This window comes from Pyrus communis, chromosome 11 (genome assembly GCF_041283825.1).
Source record: "Pyrus communis isolate YQ-2024b chromosome 11, ASM4128382v1, whole genome shotgun sequence".
NCBI lineage: Eukaryota > Viridiplantae > Streptophyta > Magnoliopsida > Rosales > Rosaceae > Pyrus > Pyrus communis.
The window spans coordinates 4,915,001-4,931,509 of record NC_142575.1 but is presented as its reverse complement, the minus strand read 5'-3'; the positions used below and the strand labels follow the sequence as shown (position 1 = coordinate 4,931,509).

Here is a 16,509-nt window from a genome sequence, read left to right as displayed (position 1 = left end):
ATTTGTTCCAATAAGAATGAATAGCACGTCACGGATATATAATATTTATGTTATTTATGTTACAAGTGGCCTTATACTTAATTAATTTACATAGTTTGTGATGACGAGTATTTCAATACAACCGCAATATTTAACCAGTAAAGAACAAACCTTAGCTCATCTTACTAACGACAGATATTTTAAAGCGTTCGATATCCAAACGAGAGACATAAAATAAGCGAAGAAATATAGGCAAATACTATATTTATTTTCTTTGTATTAAGATAGGTTAGTATTATTCGCACACTTAATTTTAAGTTTGTTCTCATTAATTTTTGTTATTTAATTTGTTCCGATTTATTTGATTGACGGTCAAAAATTGATGAAAGATGTCTTCGGAAGTTTAAAATTCTGCTTCTCGAAAAGCCACTTGGCCCTAACTCAGTTCTTCCTTTATGCTTTATGGCCTTACGTGTTTCCAACTCCATCTCAGAAAAAAAATGTCCCATTTCACAACTCCCCCAGAGTAGTGTCTTCCCAAGACTAGTCTCAGACAAAGTGTTTCTCGACGATCGCTATCTTATCTTTCTCTGAGGTGTTGGATTCAGAAGAAAACGACTCGAAAGGTGGTTTATCCTCAAAGCATATACCTTTTCCCACCATTTTCCTCTACAAATACATACAATTTACACTTCAAAGCCGCAGCCTTTCGCTTTATCTCTGTGGGTTTTACCGGGTTCTCCAAGTTCCAGTCCCCGGCGATGGCTTTCCGGCGAAAACGCATCACCTGGGCTCTCTTTTTCTTCCACCTCTTGTTGGTCTCCACCCAATTCATCGCGGCACGCAAAACCCCCAAAATCAAGGGACCCATTAAAACGGTGGTCGTCGTGGTCATGGAAAACCGCTCCTTTGACCACATCTTCGGCTGGCTTAAGGCGACCCGACCCGATATCGACGGCTTGAACGGGAACGAATCGAACCCGATTTCCGTCTCGGAACCCGGCTCGCCCCGAGTCCGCGTCTCCAGCGACGCCTTCTTCGTCGACTCCGACCCAGGCCACTCGTTTCAGGCGATTCGAGAACAGATATTCGGGTCGAACGAGAGCTCGGAGAACCCGGCTCCGATGAACGGGTTCGCTCAGCAGGCGGAGAGTATGGGCGAGGGGATGGCGAGAACGGTGATGAGCGGGTTTAAGCCTGAAGTCCTCCCGGTCTACACCGAGTTGGCTAACGAGTTCGCGGTGTTCGATCGGTGGTTCGCGTCCGTACCGGCGTCAACTCAGCCGAACCGGTTCTACGTCCACTCGGCCACGTCACACGGCGCCATGAGCAACGTCCGCAAGGACCTCATCCACGGCTTCCCTCAGAAAACGATCTTCGACTCTCTGGACGAAAATGACCTCGACTTTGGCATATATTACCAGAACATCCCCGCCACGCTCTTCTTCAAGAGCCTGAGGAAACTGAAGCATGTGACGAAATTCCACAGCTACGCGCTGACTTTCAAGCGGCACGCTCGGCTCGGGAAGCTGCCGAATTACGCGGTGATCGAGCAGAGGTACTTCGACGTCAAGGAGCTTCCCGCCAACGACGACCACCCGTCGCATGACGTGGCGCGCGGGCAGAGGTTCGTGAAGGAGGTGTACGAGACGCTGAGGGCGAGCCCGCAGTGGAAAGAAATGGCATTGCTGATTACTTACGATGAGCACGGCGGGTTTTACGACCACGTGCCGACGCCGGTTTCAGACGTGCCGAGCCCGGATGGGATGGAGGGGAACGAACCGTATTATTTCCGGTTTGACCGGTTGGGTGTGCGGGTGCCGACCATACTCGTCTCGCCATGGGTCGAAAAGGGTGCCGGTGAGTTCTCCGCTTCTCGGTTTTTTCAGTGGTTTTTATTTATTTTGATTGAGTGCAAATTGCTGATTAATGAATAGTGTTACAGTTAAATAACTGTAATTTATTCGACATTGGTAGATTATGATGTTTTAGATTAATTGAATAATTAAGGTCTGAGTGTCCATTACACTGGTGTATTGGTTTTTGTCTACCTCACAGTTTAACGTCAATGCACATTGTTATGGGGAGGGTTCAATTTGAAGACAGTGTTCTTCGGTGTCACAAAGTTGTCCTTGTTTAGGTGTGAGCCACCAACAGGGACATTTATTCCGATGGTTTATTTGTCCAAGCTGTGAGAATTGGGTCATGATATTTCTGGAATCGCATTCTATGCATTTCAAGTCAGTGAAAACCCTCATTAGGATGATCAAGCTTAAGCTTTGTATCGATATCATTTCTTTAATCTTATATTCACTGTCCTCAGCCTGTCCCGAATGTTCGGACAACATAACTTTGCATGAAGAACCATGTCGTTGGATATTGTTTTCCCTTCCTTCCTCTCTATGTTGTGAGATCATGATTTGTTATCATTTGTCGATCAATGGGGAGAGAGGATTCGAAGGCGGGAACTCTTTCAACCTTATAGAAAGGGAAGTACTGCTAGACAGTAGCTAGTTGGCTTGCTTGATGCGGCATGTACTTGTTTATGTTTCTATGAGATTTTAAGTTCGGGCCTTTTGCTTATCTATTGACTTTTGGTATTTTTGGTGCAGTGATCCATGAGCCAACAGGGCCGACGCCACATTCCCAATTTGAGCATTCTTCTATCCCTGCCACTGTAAAGAAGCTGTTCAATTTGAAGTCGAACTTCCTCACAAAGAGAGATGCATGGGCTGGTACTTTCGAGAATTATTTTACCCTCCGCAGTACTCCTCGTCATGACTGTCCAGGTTTGCACAAATCCTTCTGATTATATTTTTCCACTCTGATTAACGCCCTTGCATTTTCCGTTCTGAATGCTAATTGTCATCCATTTCTGTGTTACAGAAACTCTTCCAGAGGTGACAAAGTCACTGAGGCCAGGCGGACCCAGAGAAGATTCGAGCCTCTCAGAATTCCAAGTCGAGCTGATCCAGCTTGCATCCCAGCTCAATGGCGATCATGTCCTCAAAACCTACCCTGATATCGGCAAAACCATGACAGTGCGTGAAGCCAACAGTTACGCAGAGGATGCAGTCGAGAGGTTCCTGGAAGCCGGAAGAGCTGCTCTAAAAGCCGGAGCGAACGAGTCTGCAATTGTTACAATGAGACCTGCCCTCACCAGCCGAGTTAACGCACAAGGTCATAGCTCCTACCTAGAATCTCAGTGATTATCCATAAAAAAAAAATGGCAGCTTTAAATAGGAGTAGACACCATATGATGTATATAGTACAGATTATAGTCATAATAAGTAATTAAACTGCACGACAGTGGCGCGGGAGCCCTCCACAACTAATCAAAACCTCTCATCCTTTTTAATTATCGACCGTCAAATCGAATGAATTGAAGAAGATTAAATGACAGAAATTAACATAGATGTATGAAAAGTAAAAATGGGTGTGTAGATAGCACCAGCCTTCCGTCAATTAGAATGAATTGAAGAAGATTAAATGACAGAAATTAATACGGATGTATGAAAAGTAAAAATGGATGTGTAGATAGCATCAACCTTTAAATATGAGCCAGAGGACCTCCGAGGTATTTTCGTCTATATTCCCTATTGGTATTTCAAATGATTACTTGTAAGTAATTAAACTGTTGTTGTTTGTACCACCATTTATAAATGAATGTTATGGTTTAGCGTTTCAATGTTATTTTAGTCAATTTCTTTTTTTTTTTTTGGAACAATACTTTGGTACTCATTGAGAAAAAGGATCCGGCGAGGATCCTTTTTCTGGGGATCCGGGTGATCTCGTGGTCATGACATTTCATCGTACATCATGCAGCTAGTTTTCGTTAAGTTCTATTTATATTTAATTTAAAATTTAAAATTTAAAATGATTTCTGACCGTATGATGTACAATGAACAGTCATAATCACGGGATCCCCAAGAAAAGGATCCGACGATGATCATTTTCCACTGGAAAGGGATCCTCTCCGGATTCCTTTCTCCTAATTCACCAAGTTCGGAGATCCAGACCATTGAAATTTGATCAAACGGCTACAAATAAGGGTCCACTTTAAAAGTTATAATAACTTTAGTCGTTGGATCAAATTTCACTCAAAACTTTTACTATCTTCGTAACCAAACAAACACCATCTTCTTCCTGTGCAAACAACTCCCTCTCTTCTCCGGCGACTTTGTCTTTCTGTTCCTCGATGAGAACAACACCTCTCTTCTTCAGCGAGACCAACCCTAAATCCTTCAGTTTCTAGGCGAGCCCACCACAATCATTCTCTTCATCGACGAGCCCACCCCCAAACCCTCTCTTCATCGGCAAGCTCGCCCCAATCCCTTCTTTCCCCAACAACCCTAACTCCACCCATCTTTCCTCCGGTGACCTCAACTACCTCAACCCCTCTGTTCGCTGACGAATCCAACGTCAACCGTCTCTTTGACGGCAACTCCACCTAGTCCTTTTAGATATCGATCCCACTCTAGTCCTTTTTGATGGGGTTGTTGTTGGGGTGCATGGAGAAAACAAAGCTTGAGGGTGAGGAAGATGATTGATGTTTGGTTACAAAGATAACCAATGTTTGGGGCAGTATTAGAGAAGAGAGGTTGGCTATTCTCAGTGGACCACATTATTAAGTCAGTAAATTGGGTACTCCTAGTGGGAATTGGATCCGCTCCAAACTTTAGTGTCCAGAGCCTAGGAATCAAATCATCTGGGCTACACAAATTCAAACCAACGATCCCCATTAACTCATTTTCCTGGCCCACCACACAAAACCAACGGCTCTGATTTCTTTACACACCAATCAGCGGTCTGGATGATTTGATCCCTAGGCTCCTGACACTAAGGTCCGAAGCGGATTCAATTTTCTCCTAGTGAGTACCCAAGTATTGTCCCTTTTTTTTGTACATTTACATTAAGACCATTGAGATTAGAATCCTGCAAATGCAGGGTAAGCTTGGGCTGGATCTACTTCATCAACTGTCAACTCATCGCCCCAACTCTGGTAGTGGGTCCCAATCCTGGCATTTCAACCTATTAAGGCGTGTTTACGCATACGGAATGGAAGTAGAACAAAGGGAATCTTCTGTGGGTGATTCTTCCGTTTACCAAATTTTAGGAATGCAAAATATTAGTGGGCTCCACCCAAAATCAAGAATCAAACTCCTGATATTCCCGAAATTAAATTACTGACTTGGATGAGGTATTTGAATTCCGCGTGAAAGCCAACATCCAGAATCAAAATTTTCGACCGAAACTGCCTTTTAGATTTAACCCCTTCCATCTGCCTTTAGCGATTTAACTACCCAAAGTGCACCCATCCCCATCCTTGAACCAACACATACCACTGCAGCACCTCCCAGACTGCCAAAGTGCCAATACCCTTCACCAACCCACCCCAAAAGTTCTACCCAAAAAACCCAGATCCAAACCCGAATGGAGGGAGGGAGGGAGGGAAGGGGGGGAGAGAGAGAGAGAGAGAGAGAGAGAGAGATGCAGAGGGAGGTTGACACGACAAGAGCAGCAGGAGTTGGTGTTTGGGAATGATCGGAGAAACAAATTGAGGAGGATGCAGGGGGAGAGTTTAGTTTAGAGGGTTCTGGAGGGAGGTTGACGCGTCAGGAGCAGCAGGAGTTGGTGTTTGGGAATGATCGGAGAAACAAATTGAGGAGGATGCAGAGGGAAAGTTTAGTTTAGAGGGTTCTGGTGGAACCGTAGAGGTTCCAAAATTTCTGTTGAGTTTTAACTCTTTAAAACACATAAACTAGTGTGAAATTGTTTTAAAAAAATTAAAATTTGTCTATTATAAATTAAGGATATTTTAGTTATCAACCTAGTTTTCATTCTGATTGAACTGAATTAGTAAACAACTTATATGGATTCAACATCATTTCTACTCCGATTCCAGACATTTTTAGTAAACAACTTCAACAGGAATCTGATTCTGATTCCACCTCATTTCAATTCCTCCTCAATCCAATTCCTCTCAATTTGATTACGGATTAGTAAACACACCCTTAGTTCTACTCTGGGTAATCACGAGGGACCCATTGAATTCGATTCCAAAAGAATCCTTAATCCTTTTCAAGTGGATGGACACCACTTCTTAAGTCCCAACCAACATGGTTGTTTTTTCTTTTATACAAGTACGTTTGAGAATGCGGAATTGAACTCGGGGAAAACGTGTGCAGGCGAACTGTAAAAATCTGTCTCGCTGTCTCTATCTTTCTCCGGCATATGGAACAAACTACAAGACTATATATTCAGCAATCCTGCACGATGAATCCGTTTAGAAATCCAACTCTTCGTTCATTTAGCGGTAGTCACAGTGATTCGGATTTATATAGCTTGATTGCTCCGCAAGTAAAACCGGCAGGAAAGTGCCCACAAGGAAGAAGGAAGCAAACGACACTTTCATTAATTTGTTGAGTTTCCTTCAATATTAGAACCAAAATCCCTCTCTGACTGCCGTAAAGGTTGCAAACGAAGTTGGAGAAGCAACGAATGTGAAAGATGATTCAAGCATTGATGATGAAGAACTTGCAGACAGTCCATGTTTGATGGTGCCGAGCACGCATTGTTCATAGAATTCATATGGACTTTTAAGTACTAATGTTGGAAACCCTAATGTAGCTTTTAGTATTCATTTGCAAAACACGATAACGACACGCTATGTTCATAAAAATACTTTGACTTCTTTCTTCTGTTTGAAAATCAAATAACAAATCATTTTTTTTTTTTTAAACCTCGACGGTACTAACTAACAAATCAGTTACTTATTTGGTATGTATGCTTTCTTTTGTAGTATGATTGGAGTAACTAACAAATCAGTTACTTATTTGGTATGTATGCTTTCTTTTGTAGTATGATTGGACGCTGTGTAAGAGAAATTTTAATTGGACCCAGCCATCTTATTTCTACACCCAATTAAAAAAAATTATGTACTAAACTTTCAAGTTTGCCTTTAAATAAATAAGAATAAGAAAATAAAAGAAAATAAACATTGGTGATTTTATCTCTACACCCAATAACTCAAAAAAATGGCACACATATGCACTCCTCCATTATTTCCAGCAAAACACACCTAAATAACAACAAAATATTCTCCTGAGTTCATCGACAAGTAAGCTTGCTAGAAACCCTTGTTGCATGAAACCCCTAGTGGCCCTCATCTATAATTTGAGTGAAGAAAACTTCTTACCAATTTGTTGGACATGAAACAAAGTCCTGCAATTAGAGAAAAAAGCTTCCATGTCAGTTAGTGTCGTCTATTTAGAAGAGATGGCGACAAAGGCTTTGTCTATTTAGAAGAAAACTTCTTACCCTTGTTGCTATCGCTTCTAAATAGAAACTAACTGACATGGAAGCCTTAATAATTTATGCAAGCTGACTTGTTAGTTTTAATAATTTATGCAAGTTGCCAACTCCTAGATAATGGTTCAAACAAGCAAACATATAGCCGAAAACCTACGCTGAAATTATAAATAAGGGCTGATAAGGGTTTCTAGCAAGCTGACTCGTTGATGAACTTGAGAGAATATTTTGCTGTTATTTGGGTGGGTTGTCGGAAATAATGGAGGAGTGCACTGGTGTACTAGTTTTGGAGTTATGGGGTGTATAGATAAAAAACACCAATGTTTATTTTCTTATTCTTATTTATTTAAGTGTAAACTTGGAAGTTTGGTAGATAAAACTTGTTAGTTAGGTGTAGAAATAAGATAACTGGGTTCAAATAAAATTTCCCGCTATGTAATGTGTTTGGTGTGAATTTTTATTGTAATATAAGACGTTTTCTTAGTTTATATGTTCTAATAGATGTTTTTTGTTTTTTGTCAAACGATATATTTTGTTAGATTAGCCACCGACGAGATTTGAACCCATGCCGTCATGCAAGGACTCAACACCTTTCTATTACTGTGGCAGGGTAAAGGGCCACTTGCTAATTGATATTATTTCATAATGTGCCCTTTTTTTTAATTTATTATTATTAAGGGGAAGGTGAGGATTCGAAACTATTACAATAATTTAGAGAATTTCAAACTTGGAACACATGAACGAAAAACTAACACTCTCTCCATTAAGATATTCAACCACATGTAGATTTCATTATGTATTGTATTGATGGGCTTTATTTTATTTTATTTTTTATTTTTTGGTTAGTCAAAATAAATTTCATAAAAAGAGAAAGCTATTACAAGGTAATGACAACTCTAAAAGAGAGTCCAAAATGGCCAAGCAAAAGCCCAATTCTATAATAGAAAACAAACGGAAAAACTAGACATGTAAATGTAAAGCAATCACCTCCATCAAAATAGCCACACCACCACTGCAGATCCGTCGCCACCACCCAGAAGAAGGGCCAAAGAACTAAAAGGATGAACGGAAAATGGGGCTAGGCAAGCTATCCGCGCTAAGAGCGTTCCCATAATCCTACAAAATAGTGCAAAATGCACTTTAAATGCTACGAACCACCAAAGTGCGCCTCTGGAGGAGACGCCACGAGCAACAAGGGTAGATGGTTGAAGATCCACGGTGATGAGTGATGTTTGGAGAGGAACAAGGCATAAAAAGCAGATTTGAGATAAACTCAAGGAAAACTGAGACCAAGCTCAGGTCAACCTAAGACACAAAATGCTCAGAATGAAAACATCCGAAATCAAAATGCATAAAATGAAAATCTAAATCACCAACCATGGTGGTTTGAAGAAGGAAAAAACTAGGGGAGTTGGAGGAAAAGGTGAGAACCAAAAACAGGGAGATATGGAAGATAGAGAAGAAGAAAGGGGAAAAGGGAAGAAGGTGAGAACAGGTGGGCACTGGGTTGCCATTGACCCCTAGCCGAAGCAAGGGGTTGACGCCGAGAAGGCTTTCAAAAATTATGTTTTTTTTTCTAAAGAGAGAGGGAGGCACGGTCTCAACTAAGGTATATAAAAAAAATTATTTTAGGGTGACTATATTGAGGGGTTTGATTGACAAAAAGAAAAAGAGAGAAACGACACAACCCGTAAAACTTGCCGACGAGTTTGAATTCACATGTGTGTCACATGGGATATTTCGGTCATTCCATTTCCATGTTCTTGGATGAGGATCCTCTTTGCGGGGATCTGGAAGATCAATTTATCGTGTCCATTCATTGTACATCATACAATCAGTTTTCATTATGTACTATTTATATTTAATTTAAAATATAAAAAAATTAAAATAATTTCTAATCGCACGATGTACGATAAACAAACACAATTAATTAATCATCTGGATCCTCATAAAGAAGTTTCGAGTTTAATCCTAAGGGGTGTGCTATTCACACACCCTTTTTTACTTCTCACACACACCCCTTGTTAATTTATGTCTGTTGATCTTCCTCAATTCATCTGATCTGATGACTAAAAACTTAAAAAATATGGGATAAGTAAAAAACGATGTGTGAATATCACATCCCTAATCCTAATCCCATGTCCCCGTACTCAATGTACAGAAACACAGTACAAATCCATTCAGTTCCTACCATTCAATTCCTACCTAAATCCATTCAGTGTTGAGTGATAGGTTGGAAATTTAGTGGGAATTAAAACTACCATTTCAGTTATTAAAAACACCCTTTGCAATAAAAACACTAATTAAATAAATAAGTGTTTGTCAAAACACTAACATCATAATGTTTGTCAAAACTACCATTTCACTCCACACTCTACCTAATACTAACATCATTATGTTCAATGCCAAATAAACATCATATTCGTCGTCTTCATGAAGTGGTCTTCAGGAACTCTTATTTGTCTTTAATACGAAAGCAAATGTTCAGAAATATTTTATTTGCCCTTTTTTTTTTTTTAATCCTTCAAGCAAAAGTGATTCCCATAGTAGAGGTTAGTGAAATAAGAGCAACCTAACTATGAAAACGGGGTTGTAGGGGAACAATACAAGCATTGTGATGCTAAGCGAAGTGGGATTTGTCAATGGGTTTTAGATTTTTGTGAAATTTTGGGTATTAGGTTTTCTAATTGCCTGGAAAAAATCTGAGAATTAAAGAGCAAGAGAGGATAATTCCACAGTTTGGAAAAAATACAGAGAACTATTACTGACTCTAAAAAAAGTGTATTTTTCTTTTTTAAATATAGAATTTTAGGGATCAAAATAAGAATTTTGAAGTACTAATAACATTCAATTCCCAAAATAAAAGGTAAAATAATTTCAAATTATATGCATATTCTATAGGGCTGTAACTCAGACTGGGTAACCATAATCCGCCCATGCCTAACCCATGGGTGGAGGCACTATATGTCTAGCATAGGCCTAGGCCTACTTTCACTCACTCTTTAAGCCTTTCTAAATATTTAGTATTATATATTTATTTTATTTTTTATAAACTTAGTATTATATATATATATATATATTTTAGTTTACACAAAACTCTTAAATTCTATTCACCAATACTTAAAATAAGAGGTCTTTTTTTTCTTTTCACCCAACTGCACTTATTCTAAAACTAAATTTAACTCTTATTCAATAACTCTTAAAATCTAAAGTCTAGTTTAGTTTTATAAATATAAATATAAATATATATATATATATATATATATTCTTTTACATTGTCAACCAAAAGAATAATAAACTTTGAGCTTTTCTTCCTTCCTTTGAAATTTCATATATATTTGTCCCAAATTTCCAACCAAAACAATATTAAGGTTTGTAAATTTCTCTATTCTCTTTAACTTTTTACTAACAATATGCTTAAAAAGCATGATCTCCCTAGCATGTTTCATTGACTTGATATTGGAAGGTTAACTTCTTTTAATTCTCTTTAATTTTGATTAACTACTCTCTATATTGACTTGATATTGGAAGGTTAATTTTAACATGAAAAAAACATTTAGTTCCTCCAAAAATTTAATTAGCTCACAACTCCAAGCATGTATTATACTTTCTTGTAAAAAAATATTTATGTGAGGCCCCTCCTTGCATAAAATCCTGGCTCTGTCACTGGTCTAACCCAATATCAAACTTGATTGAGCTTGTAAGAATGAAGTAAAAACCTGCATACACAACCCGATCTCAACCTGATTATTTGTTGGGTTGGGTTGGGTTGATGCTTTGCCTGTTCATATCAACCCAAACCCAACCCGGTTTTTAGCCCAAATTGCTCATGCACATATTACTCATCCCACTTCATATTATATGAGTTAGATACAAGTTTGGGAAAGCTATACGTGAAGTTTGTTGTTTGCTTTTCATTTGAAAATGAATTATAATGTTGCTTTTACGTTTCTTTTGGTTAAAACATTAGTATTATCTTGTCATTTAATTTCAACTTTTTATGGTTGAAACTTGAAAAATGTGTCTCACATTATTTGGTTTGATTTTTTTTATATGAATGGTGATGTGTAAAATTAAATTCTAAATAGTTTTGCATTATTTGGTTCAAATTTGAGATTTAATCTATAAAATAATGTGTTATAAAATTGAATTTGATAAAATTGGACAAACCCGAACACAACTCGAGTAAGTCCGAACCTAATTTAAACTTGAATCCGAATAAATTTGCATGAACCCAAACCCAACTCAAACCCAAATTACGAATGTTGAAATAGGATTGGGTTGACTATCTGAACCGTCAAAGTTTCACCTATAATATTCTACATGCAAGTCCTTCATGCTTGATCATGTAATGCTGAATATCACAGTCATTTCAACATACCAAATTCTTTTTGAATTGTGTAAACGACGGATTTGTGGGGTGTGTTTGGAAAGTAGACGTTATTTTAAAAAATAATTCAAATTTAAATAGTGATTTTTGTTAGGATAAATAAGTTTATTAATACTAAAATTTTGTGTGGAGTATAATCAACATTTGATACTGTGTCAATAAAACAACTCTTATTGAAGTTCTATTAGTGAAAGTGTTTCACAATTTTCATTTTAAGTATGACACTGATATAAAATTAAAATAAAATTGATATATAAAAATTTAAAAATCACGATATTACATGGGAGTAAAGTTAGAATTATTGTAAAAGAAACTAACTAGAAAGCAAGGTTGCGATCTTGACAAGGCAAGGGCGTGGCAAAAACTCATGTGCATGTATTTTTGTGCCATGGAGACAAGGTTTATTTATTTATTTTTTATCATATTATCTAAGCCTCTCAATAGACTTATTACAATAATATAGTTCAAATTTGTATTTGGTAATAATCCAACATAAAACTTCTTACTTATAAATGAACATGAATATCAATATACCGTAATACTGGACTTCTCGCTTACTAACTTTTATCTTATTATAGATATACGGTTATACAAATAAGAGAAAAACGAGCTATTTAGAACTATAATATAATGATATTCATTTTTATTTATAAGTAAGAAATGTAGATAATATCAGATAATATCGCCGTTAAAAAAGAAAAAAAGTGTTTTGGGTAAGACTGTCTCTCCACATCATCATCCGTCTCTCTTTTTTTTCACTTGGTTCTCTCCGTCTAGGTTTCAGCGCTCTCTCTTTTCCTTTCTAGCTCTCTCTCTCTCTCTCAGTCTCTCGGTCTCTCAGTCTCTCTAGCTCTCTCGTTTTCTCCGTCAAAGTTTTAACTTTCTCGAACCGACCGGCGGCATATTGTTGAAGGGCAGCAGCAAACCTTCAAAAAACGCAGCAGCATCTTCGCAGTGCTGCAAACTAGAAGTAAACTCAGATTCCAGTAGATTCGAAAGATCAAAGGCGCAGAATCCTCAGTCTTAGTGGCGATTTCCACCGAGCGGAGTAGCGGCCACGTGTCCTTATCCTGCTGTAGCTTCACCAGTGTTCACCGATACCCCCCAGTGTCATGGATTTTCTTTCCACTCCCTTAGCAATAAGTTTAGCTCTGGTAGTTTCAGCTATACTTGCGATCAGATCCCATGCTAGGAAAAGATTGCAACGTTCTGAGAAGACAAAGGGATACCATCCTGTTGTCACAACCTTCTTACACACCCTCGTCAACTTCCACAGGCTGCACGATTTTATCACTGACTTTGCATACAAACACAAAACTTTCAGACGGCTCAACTTGTTCGTAAATTACGTTATCACGGAAGATCCTGCAAATCTCGAATACATTCTCAAAACCAACATCGCAAATTATGGCAGGGTACGTATGTTTTTTCAAAAATCATGCTATTGGAAAATTTCAAAACTGTGTGTTTTTATCAAATGGTCGTACTTACTTTGTCTCACACGATAATTTTATGCTACTAATTAACTAACTTGACCTGATGCAGGGGTTGTACAACTACCACATTTTGACAGATATTTTGGGCGATGGGATCTTCACTGTGGATGGCGAAAAATGGATACATCAAAGGAAGTTATCTAGCTATGAAATATCAACCAAAGTAGTAAAAGACTTCAGCAATGGAGTTTTCAAAACCAATGCAGCAACTTGCAGGGATAATTTCTAAAGCGGCAACCTGCGGCCAAGTAATAGAGATCCAAGTAAGTTTTCAATAATGCTTCGATATTCACATAGATAGAATTGCCATTTTATTTCTTCCGCAGATAATTGGATCTTGCAGCTTTTTTATATATTTTTCTTTTCTGGGAAGGATTTGTTTATGAAAGCGGGGTTAGATACAATCCTCAAGATTCTGCTTGGAATTGAAGTAGATACCATGTATGGGACAAATGAAGAAGGCACCCGGTTTTCCCATGCTTTCGATGAAGCAAACAAACTTACCCTGTATCCTTTCGTTGATTTCTCCTGGAAGATCAAACGGTTCTTAAACATTGGATCAGAAGCAGTGTTGCAGAATGATATTAAACTGTTGGGTCAATTTATTTATAAATTAATCAACAGAAAGATTGAAACAGCCCATAATTCATTAGAAGATGAGCTACCTGCAGTGAGTTAATTACCTTCCATTCCATTAATTACTGACTAGTTTAGTATCTTAATATATATGATTAATGTGGATGAGTGACAGTTAAAGAACGGAGACATGATTTCAAGGCTTTTGGAAGTGAGAGGGAATGATCCAAAATACTTGAGAGACTTGATTTTGAATCTCATTCTTGCCGGCAAAGACACACAGCGAGCACTCTTACGTGGGTTATTTATATGCTCTGCAAGCACCCTCATATGCAAGAAAAGGTTGCAAAGGAAGTTCGAGAAGCGGCAAATCTGAAGGACGATTCAAGCTTTGTTGAACTTGGAGATAGTCTTAATGAAGAAGCCCTTAATAAAATGCAGTATCTCTTTGCAGCTTTGACCGAGACACAGAGGCTCTACCCTGCAATTCCACTGGTAATTTGGCTAACATCTTAACTAAATCTAATTCGTGCATATTGCAAGGGAAATTGTTTCTGTGCGCTCCCATTTATTTCTCTCGCTTAAATTTCTTTTGATTGATTTAATTTTTAAGGCCAGAAATACTCCATGGATTATCGTTTGTTACTTTTTAATTAATAACAATTTTATATCATGACATTTTCACCGTTGACATAGAATTCGAAAATCTGTTCATCTGATTACACTTGGCCAGACGGATTTAGTGTAAGAAAAGGTGATATGGTGGCATACAATGCTTATAGCATGGGGAGGATGAAATATCTATGGGGTGATGATGCACATCAATTTCGGCCAAAGAGATGGCTCGATGAAAATGGCGTTTTCCAAGAAGAGAGTCCTTTCAAATTTATAGCCTTCGGGGTAAGAAAATAACGTTGAGATATGCCACATTTTATTTATCTATTTACTAAAAAAAAAGAACTGAAGAAATTTAATTTGTGATTTACATAAACAGGCGGGTCCAAGGATTTGTTTAGGGAAGGACTTTGCTCGTCGACAGATGTTGACATTTTTTGCTGTGCTTTTGGGGAACTTCATATTCAAATTGAAAGAAGAGAAGAAAGTAGCCCGTTACACGACCAAGATCACCCTCAACATTGATGGGGGCCTTCATGTCCATGCCTCTCTCAGATAGGGACACATCCATGACCGACCATAGATAGCGCTTGAACGCTACTATGTATGCTATATCATTGAATGTATCAATCTCTTATTGTATCTCAGTTGTTGCTTTAGTTCTTAAGAAGGGGTCTCTTCATGCATCCACCCGTAAGTGTGCAAGAAAGAGAAAAATGGTGTATGTAAATCTGAAGTATTTAGTTTTCTAAGAGCATCTACAATGGCAAAATAAGGAGTAAATAGAGTTACTTACCATCTATATTACATTTTTCCTTTGCCAAAACTATTCAATGAAGAAACGTAAATTATTCATCTTCGACAGAAAATATAAACAAAAACCTAAATTTACAATTTTTTTTACATCTTTTGGTGGCATTCTAGGATTTATATAGTCGATCCCACTTAGTGGGAAAAGACTTTGTCGTTGTTGTTGTTGGTGGTGGTGGTAGGTCCCACTAATCAAAGAAAGAAAATTAAATAGGAGCTCAAATTACATCCCTCTCATTGGAGTATGACTTTTTCCGGAAATATAAAACAGAATGTAAACATGATTTTCCCATCTCAATTTAAAGTTCAACCCCCATTGGAGATGCCCTAAGAACATGCCAGTGAGGCCGAGTAAGTCAAGTTTGTTTAAACAGTTAAATACCAATGTTGTCCGCACGATTATTTTCTAGTGTGGGCACACTTGGTGTTTGTGGAGCGGGAGGCCCTTCTCACTCAAGTCAAGCAATTGCTTTTCTTATTGCTAGGCGTTCAATAGTCGCCAAAGATTAATTTTGGGGTGTGCTATCCACACACCTTATTTTACTTCTCACACACCCCTTGATAATTTCTGTCCGTTGATCTTCTTCAATTCATTCAATTCGATGACCGAAAATTCAAAAGGTGTGTGAGAAGTAAACTAGGGTGTGTGGATATCACACCCCTTAATTTTTCTAGTCAAGCAAAATTGTAACCTATACCAATTCAAGCACTTTTTGATCTTCACCATCATCGTGCTTTCCAAATATGTCCGCCTCCTACCCACACAAGATCATATATCGAATGCAGAAGCCATCTTACTTTCCACCAGTAGGAGTCGGACCTCACTGAATCCCAGTGTTCCTTTGCACTTGCTTCGAATGCACGATTTTCAAAAAAAGCAGAAGCTGGGAGTTTAACCAAATGGAACCCAAAACTTTTTTGAAAAGCAGAAGCTAGGCCACAAAAGCAGCCCCAAACTGACATTAAGAGACATGAATGATAGTTTGAATCCGTATTCTGTAGCAGACATAGTATCTGAGCACAATTATTCCGACTTCCAGTGGCGGGATGGCGGTGGCGCCCGCGAACAACAACGCGGGTGAAATTATAGATATACTTTTCCCATCCACTGTAGGATAGTTCAAATTCTTTTGAATCCCTAACCACGTGACTATTTTGCACACCCAACGGCTACTTATGTGAAACTCTCCCAGCCGTTGGATGAAATTAGATCCAACGACAGAGACTTGGGAAGAAAAAGTATATAATCGCCTATCCCGCCGGTAAGGAAAAGATCTCATACGATTTCGCACCAAAATATAGAGTGTGAAAACAACAGAGAAGGTCCTTGTC

At 38.4% G+C, this 16,509-nt stretch overlaps 1 protein-coding gene, 1 long non-coding RNA gene and 1 pseudogene across 3 annotated transcripts; 2 read left to right on the top strand and 1 right to left on the bottom strand.

Moving 5' to 3' along the window:
- Window positions 1–416: 416 nt before the first annotated feature.
- LOC137742446 (non-specific phospholipase C1) lies at window positions 417–3,667 on the top strand. Its single transcript, XM_068482311.2, has 3 exons — window positions 417–1,839; window positions 2,592–2,768; window positions 2,866–3,667. Exons 1-3 carry the CDS (start codon window positions 741–743, stop codon window positions 3,186–3,188), a joined length of 1,599 nt encoding a protein of 532 aa, XP_068338412.1. The 5' UTR covers window positions 417–740; the 3' UTR covers window positions 3,189–3,667.
- Window positions 3,668–6,173: 2,506 nt separating this feature from the next.
- LOC148692723 (uncharacterized) lies at window positions 6,174–8,908 on the bottom strand. Its single transcript, XR_015953080.1, has 2 exons — window positions 8,278–8,908; window positions 6,174–7,203 (listed from the first exon to the last, which is right to left on the bottom strand). It is a non-coding gene; the product is annotated as an uncharacterized LOC148692723 (long non-coding RNA).
- Window positions 8,909–12,463: 3,555 nt separating this feature from the next.
- On the top strand, window positions 12,464–15,176 carry LOC137741523 (cytochrome P450 704C1-like; annotated as a pseudogene). The gene is made up of 5 exons (XR_015953494.1): window positions 12,464–13,095; window positions 13,226–13,439; window positions 13,550–13,846; window positions 13,928–14,652; window positions 14,747–15,176. The product of XR_015953494.1 is annotated as a cytochrome P450 704C1-like (transcript).
- Window positions 15,177–16,509: the final 1,333 nt, after the last annotated feature.

Bases quoted from the DNA above. Each gene is read 5' to 3' on its own strand.
- LOC137742446 (XM_068482311.2), top strand. From the start codon at position 741: ATGGCTTTCCGGCGAAAACGCATCACCTGGGCTCTCTTTTTCTTCCAC. The intron at 1,840-2,591 runs GTGAGTTCTCCG...TTTTTGGTGCAG, and splicing joins ATGGGTCGAAAAGGGTGCCG to TGATCCATGAGCCAACAGGG. The intron at 2,769-2,865 runs GTTTGCACAAAT...TCTGTGTTACAG, and splicing joins TCCTCGTCATGACTGTCCAG to AAACTCTTCCAGAGGTGACA.